Raw genomic sequence first — 10,494 nt, 5'->3', positions numbered from 1 at the left:
ATCAATGTGGAAAAGTTTTCAGGGATAGCTCAAATCATGTCCTTCACCAGAGAATTCATAGTGAAGGGAAGCCATATATGTAAAAATTTGGAGAAGTCTATCAAACTCAGATCTTATTACTCATCACAGAATGCACAGTGGAGAGAAACCTGATGAACTTAATGACTGTGCAACTCACATCTTGTTACCCACCTGAGAATGCTCTGAATGTGGGAAAGCAATCGGTGGGTGCACAGTTTTTCGTCAGTGGGTGCACACCAAAGACTTCATACTGGAGAGAAACTGGAATACAAGAAATCCCTCAGTTCAGATTCAGAACTTAGTGGACAGCAGAGAATTCATAAGGAAAAGAAACATTATGAATGCAATGAATGTGAGGAAACCCTCTGCGGGAACTCAGATCTTATTAGACATTATACAGTTTATACTGAAGAAAAAACTTATGAATGGAGATTTTTGCTGCCCGGACGCAGAGCGAGAGGCTGAGAGAGTCGGAGACGCTATCCGCTTCCATCCGTTGCGCAGACCCTTCCGGAGCCGCTGCCGCTATGGATGATCGGGAGGATCTGGTGTATCAGGCAAAGCTGGCCGAGCAGGCTGAGCGATACAACGAAATGGTGGAATCAATGAAGAAAGTAGAAGGGATGGATGTGGAGCTGACAGTTGAAGAAAGAAACCTCCTATCTGTTGCATATAAAAATGTGATTGGAGCTAGAAGAGCTTCCTGGAGAATAATCAGCAGCATTGAACAGAAAGAAGAAAACAAGGGAGGAGAAGACAAACTAAAAATGATTCGGGAATATCGGCAAATGGTTGAGACCGAGCTAAAGTTAATCTGTTGTGACATTCTGGATGTACTGGACAAACACCTCATTCCAGCAGCTAACACTGGCGAGTCCAAGGTTTTCTATTATAAAATGAAAGGGGACTACCTCAGGTATCTGGCTGAATTTGCCACAGGAAATGACAGGAAGGAGGCTGCAGAGAACAGCCTAGTGGCTTATAAAGCTGCTAGTGATATTGCAATGACAGAACTTCCACCAACGCACCCCATTTGTTTAGGTCTTGCTCTCAATTTTTCCGTATTCTACTATGAAATTCTTAATTCCCCTGACCGTGCCTGCAGGTTGGCAAAAGCAGCTTTTGATGATGCAATTGCAGAACTGGATACACTGAGTGAAGAAAGCTATAAGGACTCCATACTTATCATGCAGTTGTTACGTGATAACCTGACACTACGGACTTCAGATATGCAGGGTGATGGTGAAGAGCAGAATAAAGAAGCACTGCAGGATGTGGAAGATGAAAATCAGTGAGACATAAAAGCCAACAAGAGAAACCATCTCTGACCACCCCACTCCTCCCTGTCCCACCCCTTGGAAGTTCCCCGTTGTCACTGAGAACCACCAAATCTGACTTTTACATTTGGTCTCAGAATTTAGGTTCCTGCCCTATTCCCCCCACCCTTTTTTTGTTTTTGGTTTTGTGTGTGTGTGTGTGTTTTTTTTTTTGTTTTTGTTTTTTTGTTTTTTTTGAACAGTTTTCAAAAGTTCTTAAAGGCAAGAGTGAATTTCTGTGGATTTACTGGTCCCAGCTTTTAGGTTCTTTAAGACACTAACAGGACTGTATAGAGGCTTTTTCAGCATTACTGTATTGTCTCCGTGCCAGAAGTTGCAAGATCACCATTAGAAATGGAAATTACATTTGAAAGCCATTAGACTTCTAGGTGATGTATCTGAGAAACTGATCACACTTTAGAGGCATATGTGGTATCATTTTTTTTTCCTTTTTCTAATTGTTTGAATTTTATACCAATGTTTAAACTTAATTGGGTATTAGCTTGAGGTGATTAAAAGGTTGTTTTGGAGGAGGTTTGTTATGGTTTTGCTGTAAAAAGTGTTTCAAACTCTGCTGAAATGTTGCTGAAAAGCATGGTGCTGGTAACAGTTCAACAATCCGTGGCTGCTCATTCTTGCCTACTTTTACTCTCCCTCTGAAGCAGGTTAGCATTGAAGGTGGTGTGGAGAAGCCTGCATGCGTGTTCAGTTCTTTGTTTCTTCTCCTTCCCTTTCCCTCTGCCTCCCCTACCCTCCTTCGCTCACTCAACCTCTTTTGTTCAGTATGTGTAACTTGAAGCTAATTTGTACTACTGGATATCTGACTGGAGCCACAGATACAGAATCTGTATTGTTCTTACTGAAACACAGCATGGAATTAACATTAAACTTAAATAAAACAAACCTAAGTTAAAAATGCCAAATACATTGCACCTCTATCCTTTATACTTCTAAAATAAAATCTGTAGTCCAAACACATTGACAGTATTACATTTGCCTGAATGTGAAAAGATTTCTCCTTTTTTTTCCGTAAATTATATATATCTGTCACCCAAAGATGTATATTTTGGAAAAAGAAAATACTGCCTGTAATCTGGTTGTAAAGAACACTAAGTAATCTTTTAAGTTAATTGACTACATGTCCTGTCTTCCAAATCAGTTAGCAACCCAGTATTTATGTTGATCATTAAAGTACAACACGAGTATTTAAAAAAAAAAAAAAAAAAAAAAAAAACTTTCGAATGGAGTTAATGTGGAAAGTTCTTCAGTCAGAACTTAGTTCTTACAGAACACCAGCAAACCCACAGGGGGAAGGGGCCTTATAAATGTAGTGTGTGTGGGAAAGCTTGCAACTTAGCATCAAAGAATTCACAGTGGGAAGAAAACTTATGAGTGCAATGAAAAACCCTATGAATGTAATGAATGTGGAAAAGCCTTCAGGAGCTCAGACCTTGTTAGGCATCAGAAAAGTCATACTCAAGAGAAAGTTTATGAATGTTATGAGTGTGGAAAACCTTTCAGTAAGAATAACCACATAGCATTGACCATAACCATATGAAGATAGTAATGATGAAGATGTTTATTTATTTTTTAAAATATTTTTAGTTGTAAATGGACACAGTATCTTTATTTTATTTTATTTTTTAAAAATATTTTTAAGAATGAAATAGTGGGTATCACAATACCAGAACTTCAACTATACTACAAAGCAATAGTAACAAAAACAGCATAGTATTGGTACCAAAATAGACAGGTAGATCAATGGTACAGAATAGAGGACATGGACACAAACCCAAATAAATACAATTTTCTCATACTAGACAAAGGTGCCAAAGATATGCAATGGAGAAAAGATAGCCTCTTCAACAAATGGTGCTGGGAAAACTGGAAATCCATATGCAGCAGAATGAAACTAAACCCCTCTCACCCTGCACAAAACTCAACTCAAAATGGACCATGGACCTCAGAATCAGACCAGAGACCCTGCCTCTTATAGAAAAAAAAGTAGGTCCAAATCTTCAACATGTCAACTTAGGATCAGACTTCCTTAACAGGACTCCCATAGCACAAGAAATAAAAGCAAGAATCAATAACTGGGATAGATTCAAACTAAAAAGCTTTTTCTCAGCAAAGGAAACTATCAGCAATGTGAAAAGAGAACCTACAGAGAGGGAGAAAATCTTTGCCACTCATACTTCAGATAGAGCACTAATTTCCAGAATCTATAAAGAACTCAGAAAACTCTACACAAAGAATACAAATAACCCAATCAACAAATGGGCTAAGGAAATGAACAGACACTTCGCAGAAGAAGATCTACACGCAATCAACAGATATATGAAAAAATGTTCAACATTTCTAGTAATGAGAGAAATGCAAATAAAAACTACCCTAAGATTCCATCTCACCCCAATTAGAATGGCGATTATCAAGAATACAAGCAACAATAGGTGTTGGCGAGGATGTGGGGGAAAAGGTACACTCATACATTGCTGGTGGGGCTGCAAATTAGTGTGGCCACTCTGGAAAGCAGTGTGGAGATTCCTTAGAAAACTTGGAATGGAATCACCATTTGACCCAGCTATCCCACTCCTTGGTCTATACCCAAAGGACTTAAAATCAGCATACTACAGAGATACAGCCACATCAATGTTCATAGCTGCTCAATTCACAATAGCCAGATTGTGGAACCAACCATAAAGAATGATAAAATTATGGCATTTGCAGGCAAATGGATGAAACTGGAGAATATCATGCTAAGTGAGATAAGCCAATCTCAAAAATCAAAGGACGAATGATCTTGCTGATAAGCAGATGATGACACATAATGGGGGATGGGAGGGGGGCAAGAATGGAGGAAGGAGGGACTGTATAGAGGGAAAAGAAGGGAGGGAAGGGTGGGAGGGGTGGGGGAAGGAAAAAAATAACAGAATGAATCAAACACCATTACCCTATGTAAATGTATGATTACACAAATGGTATGCCATTACTCCATGTACAAACAGAAACAACATGTATCCCATTTGTTTACAATAAAAATAAATTTTAAAAAATATTTTTAGTTGTAGATGGACATAATATCTGTATTTTATTTATTTATTTTTATGTGGTGCTAAGAATCGAACCCAGTGCCTCACACGTACAAGGCAAGCACTCTACCACTGAGCTACAACCCCAGCCTCTTAGTTGTTTTTTGTTTTGTTTTGTTTTGTTTTGTTTTTTATGTGATGCTGAGAATCAAACCGGGGGCCTCACACCTGTTAGGCAAGTGCTCTACCACTTAGCCACAACCCCAGCCCTGTTTATTTTTAATTACTGTTGTATCTACCTTTAGTAGTGGAAAATTCTAAACTTACTAAGAGCAATTTTTATCTGATTCAGTTTAGCCTCAGAGCATGTACCGACATATCCTCCCTCAATGATTCCCACATAATAAATCAGAATTTTTAACAGGGGTAAGTCTTTAATTACATTTCACCCCTTACTTTGTCACCAGATTCCACATCACAGGAAAATCTTACAAATGGAGAGACTTGCATAAAGCACCTATATCATATCATCACAAAATGGCATCCTTACTCCTACTTAGCAGCATCAGAAGTTTAGTAGCTTTTCCTATCATTAACCTTAATATGAATTGTACCAGGGAATAGTAAGATGGGTATGATCTACTGAACTCTAAGGCAGGTGGTCCTTCCTCAGAGAGAGTCTAATCCAAAAGTCTACAAATGAACCTGACGCTTTCCCATTAGACAAGATGTCAATATGTAGTTTAAGGAGTTGGAGCTGTTTCTCCAAAATTAGATACAAAAGCAGCTATTTAATTAGAGAGAGGAAATGTATAGAAACTTCAGGACCAGTTGTCATTCATATGAGGGTAGAAGTTGTGACTAAATCTCTTCTATAGGATTTAAAAGTATAATGGCACTTATATACTGAATCCAGGCTCTGTTGCTTAATCTGGGTAATTTTAGACAAAATTTCAAAGTTTCTGAGTTGATTTTCTCATTTATAAAATCAAGATGATACCTCCCTTGTAGGGCTGCTCTGAAGATTAAATGAAACAATGTTGTTAAGAGTATCCCATAGTTCTAAACACAAAGTAGACACTCAAAAAACAGATAGCAATGTTTATCAGTGTTTCCTGTACACAGTGATTATCTAAGGTACTTTGAAGGAAAAGAGACGACATATTCCTTGCAGATTATAAGAGTCTCTGCCTCCTGATCCTACTTGAATTCAGAAGAGGCTTAATCTAATAAATGGCAAGAATTTGGGCAGGGGGTGGGGATAATTCATACAATTTTCAAGGATGCTGTATCTAGAAGAAGCAAATTTAACAGTTACCTAAGAATTGTTACTATTGTACCACAGAACTGAATAAAGATTTTTCTTGGAGAGACTAGGATTAAGATACTTACGAACATATTGAGAGACTGGATCAGTAAATACCCTGCAAATCTGACAGTGAGAGAACTTTAATTGCTATTAGGTGGTTGAACTGGTTTTTGAGAAGGTTAATGATCAAGAATGAGGAGATCGCCGAATGTTTTCCCTGATAAGTGGAGAATGATATACAATGGGGGTGGGGGTGGAGAGTGAGAGAAGAATGGGGGAACTTTAGATTATGTAGAAGGAAATGAGAGGAAGAGGGGTATGAAAAATGGTGGAATGAGACAGACATCATTACCCTATGTACCCTATGAATCTACATTGTGTACAACCATAGAAACAAAATGATGTACCCCATTTGTGTACAGTGAATCAAAATGCAATCTGTAAAAAAATTAAAGGATAAGTAAATAATTTAAAATTTACAAAAAGAATAAGGAGATCTTACCTTTTACATATCTGCAGGTAAATTGTAGCATATTGGGAAAGGTTCTCTGGATCATCTGAATTACTTCAAAGGAGCCATGGCATCATGTGTAGTTTGATCTTTGCCTTCTTCTTACTCATGAGGATCTCCAGTCCAGTGACTTTCCACTTTACCCTATCCATCTACCTAGTTTTTACTCTTCCCTATTAGATAACACTGTTCAACATTTAACCACTCTTTTGTCCACAATCCTTTTGCCTAGTTTACTTTTTCCACATTGTCTTTCAGTAACAGTACCTTGCTACAACAGAAACTTAGCATGAACAGTTCTAACTGTTCTCTTTTGAGCCTGTACCTGAGTTAAGGTAGGAAAACCACAGGACCTAGGTAGCTGCACCCCTTTGGGGATTCAACACAACACAATCTCTAGTCAGCATTCTCTTCCATTGTCTGTAATAACCACTTAATAGCTTCCTTCTCTCCTTACACATCTAACCACTCACCCACCACCTAATCTTAGCACCTGATCTCTTACTTCCAAAAAAATTCAACATTTTCACACAGAAACATCTTCAACTTTTTGTTCCCATCCTTATCCCTGACCCATTTCTCACGTGCATTCATCCCCAACTTTGCTCCCTTCTCAAGAGAATTTCCCTTTTCCCTGTCTGGAGATCATCTTTCTATCTGTGTTTCCCATCCTACTCCAGGAACTCATTTTATCCATTTCTCCCAACTCTATTCAGTATCTTCAATATTTCCCCACTGCCCCTTCCCAAATGTGTAAAAACTGTGCCCCCAAGTGTCTTGTGTCTTAAACACAATAGACAATTCACAATTCAACTACACCTCCCTTGACCCCATTCTCCCCACATCACCTTCTTTTGTAGCCACATTTTTATTTAGAGTTTTCTGCATTCACCTTTTCCAGTATTTTCTCTCCTTCAATACACTGGGGTCCCTCTCCCAGTGCTCTATCAAATCTACTTTCACAAAGTATATCAGTGACCTTAATTACTGAATTTCCTTATCTAACTCCCTTCTTGGAGGCAATCTCTTCTCTGAAGGAGGATTAGTTTTACTATAGCAGTTGAGGATGTCTAATAACAAAGTAGGTAAATAAGTTGATGTTGCTTAGTTGGAGCCAGAGTACAAGTCATTTCTTCTTCCAATTTCTAAATCTGATGAAAAATTTAGAGGAATTTTTCCCTGCCTTTGAAAGCGATGAGATTCCAAGACAGGCTTTTAAGTTCTGTTGAAGACATGACAATATGACCATGTCCTATATGGTTGAGGATGAGTTAAACCTTTTGGTGAAGAGGGCCTTTAACAACACGGGACAAGTCTGGAAGGACTGATTTTTCTGTCTCTGGAGTTTGTCTTTTGGGTAAAATGGTTTCTCCAGATTACCTCTGAAAGGTATCCATTGACTATTTTTGTGAATGTGTGATCAAAAAGACTACACCCGTAGAGAATATCTAGGTTATATATGGCAGTACATCTAACTTCTGAGTGAAAGTACAGCAAGTTCTCTTTGAGTCCTGGTATTACAGTAGCCTTGAAACTGTTCATATTTCTAAGCCATGTACTATTTGATTTTCCTAATGTAAGAACCCAGAAACCACTCCAGACACGAGAACTCACATAAGAGGGTTTACTAAGCAAACAGAGTGTCTCCCTGCAGGTAAGAGAGAAAATGAGAGGAAAAGAGAGAGAGCGCACACAAGAGAGTGTGAAAAGTGAGGAGAGAGAAAGGAAGTGAGTATTAGAGAGAAAGCATGAATATGAGGAGAAGAAGAGAGAGAAAATGGCGGGGGAGCCATACTTAAGCAGTCAAATTCTGTGGGCTAACAAGACCAATAACCAGAAGGATACTCGCAAGCTGACTGATGAGCCAATAGCTAGCTAGGATGTTCACAGACTGACAAGTTGGGAGGCGGGGAAATGATTGCAGCGTAAAGGGCGGGGGAGCAGCTTTATATTATATTACACCTAACGCTGCTTAATCATCTCTCACACACAAACATTAAACTCACACTGAAAAAAAGGTAAATGGTTGCCTATTACCTAAATTAAAAGGCCTTAATTTGGCATTTATGCCCTCTCTCATCTGTCCTATACTAACTTACCTCTCATTTCATAAAACTCTCCAGATCAAGATCTGGTCTAATTACTTTCCTTAAATAGTTACTGCATTGTGCTCTTATTTAAGGCCCAGCTCACTATCTCCGGCCCTATTAATCTGTTGCATCTGGAGTCCCTATCACTTAAACTGATAACTTTTTCTTTAAATCCAGGTAATATGTCTAACTGGTGTGTGGTTAGGCACACACTCAGTTTTTTAAAGGGAAATGCCTTAACACTTTGGTATTATTATAGAGTTCATTTTATTTTACATTTTTAGTTGTAGATAGACATGATAGCTTTATTTTTTTATATGGTGCTGAGAATCAAACCCAGTGCCTTACATGCTAGGCAAGCACTCTACCACTGAGCCACAACCCTAACCCTATAGTGCTCATTTCAAGAAAATTCCAAACACTGAAGTATAATTTGTTTCAATGAATAAGCCAAAATTCCTCATTTCTCCAATCCCCAGCTTAGAGGAAGACATTACCCTACTATAAATCTGTTATGTACTCTTGTTTTCTTCACATTCCCAGCTGCCAGGACATTTAGCTTCTTGAAAGTAGGAAACTACATAGGATTGGGGGATTCTGGGGATTGAGCCCAGAGATGCTTTACCACTGAGTTACATCCCCAGTTCTTTATTTTTTATTTTGAGACAAGGTCTCACTAAGTTGTTTAACACTTAATTAGCTGAGACTGGCCTCAAAACTTGTGATCCTCCTGCCTCAGCCTCCCAAGTCTCTCAGATTACAGGCAAGCATCACCATGCCAACAGGAAACTACATTTTTATATTACCTCAGCCCCAACCCAGATTCAGATTTACATATATATTCTTGCTCCAAAAATGCTGGAATGAATGTCCATATGTAGCCAGGTAGAGCAATTTAGCAAGACCCTGTCTCAAAACAACAAAAAAGAGTTGGAGATGTAGCTCACTGGTAGAGCACCCCTGAGTTCAATCCCCAGTACAGCAAGGAAAAAAAATGTCCAAATTTATGTGTCTAGTTTTTTATTGAAAAGTCTGTTCATAAGAGGATAGTACTATCATTTTCTTTCTTGTTTTTCATCCCCCTCCAAACATTACTTTTTTGCAATTTTGCTTCTCCTCTGTTAGGCTCCAAGCACATTTATCTATTTCAATGCTCTTTCAAAGAAAAAAAATCAGCATTTGAATTTACTCCTACTTTTTTGCGGGGTTGTGGGGAGGTGGGCAGATTCCAGAGATTGAACTCAGGGGTGCTTAACCAGAGCCATAACCCCTGCCCTTTTTATTATTTTAAGACAGGATCTCCCTAAATTGCTTAGGCTGGCTCTGAACTTTGGTTTCTGCTACCTCAGCCTCCTGAGCAGTTGGGATTACAGGCCTGCACCACCATGCCCGGCTCTCCTACTATTTTTAATTTTTCTATTTCACTAGTTATAGTTTGTATTAATTCACTCTTTCATTTGCCTTATTTTAATATGCTTTTAAAGTTTGTTAAGACGAATTTTAAATTACTTTATATCTTTGTTCCTTTTTAAAGGAGATAATGAAGTCATTTTCAAGTGTGGCTATTGCTAGGTCCACAGATTTCAGCATGAAGTGTTCTTTGCATTGCCTTCTAGATCGTTTGTAATTTTGGCTTTTGGGTTTCTCTTTTGTTCTAAGTAGCTTTTCCAATTTTTTTTTTTTTTTTCTGGCTTACGCATATTCTGGTGCACTCTTTTTCCCTAGTTTATCTCATATTCTGTACTTTTTCCTTCTCACAATGATCACCTAACCTTCCTAAAACTTATAATCAGATTAAACTCTATTATCAATACAAAACAGGATAGCTTTCCACTATCAAACGAAACCTTTGAATTTTTCTTTTTCCTCCCTCACACCCCTACCCCATGTCCCAGGAATTGCTTTATATCCCAAAGGACTTGAGTTGGTTGGTTGTCCAACATTTTCTTCTTGAAAGGATCTCCTTCCTCGGTTGTGACTGAAAAGTTCTGGAAAGAGGAAACTGGAAAACAGAACACAGAAAAGCAAGTGTTGCAACAGGCTATCCACAAAGGTAGAATTTCCCTGACATTTCTCTCAGCCTACACTGCCCCTTAAACTACAATTCACAGAGAATCGAAGTCCGCCAAACTTGGTCGCCTGGCTCCCACCCACAACTCCCCTTCACCTCCCCCGGGACTGCAACTCGCAGAGGTTTTGCTGGGCCCGGCAGCTTGAA

The 10,494-nt window shown here is 38.7% G+C and overlaps 1 protein-coding gene across 1 annotated transcript; it reads left to right on the top strand.

The window, feature by feature from the left end:
• Positions 1–458: 458 nt before the first annotated feature.
• Positions 459–1,508, top strand: LOC306656674 (14-3-3 protein epsilon-like). The gene has a single exon (XM_079132133.1). The coding sequence runs from the start codon at positions 549–551 to the stop codon at positions 1,314–1,316; it is 768 nt and encodes a 255-aa protein (XP_078988259.1). The 5' UTR covers positions 459–548; the 3' UTR covers positions 1,317–1,508.
• The last annotated feature ends 8,986 nt before the right edge of the window (positions 1,509–10,494 follow it).

This window comes from Sciurus vulgaris, assembly GCF_902686455.1.
Source record: "Sciurus vulgaris genome assembly, chromosome: 3".
NCBI lineage: Eukaryota > Metazoa > Chordata > Mammalia > Rodentia > Sciuridae > Sciurus > Sciurus vulgaris.
Note: the sequence above shows the minus strand (reverse complement) of the source record. Positions and strands in the feature narration are given on the sequence as shown.

Bases quoted from the DNA above. Each gene is read 5' to 3' on its own strand.
- LOC306656674 (XM_079132133.1), top strand. From the start codon at position 549: ATGGATGATCGGGAGGATCTGGTGTATCAGGCAAAGCTGGCCGAGCAG.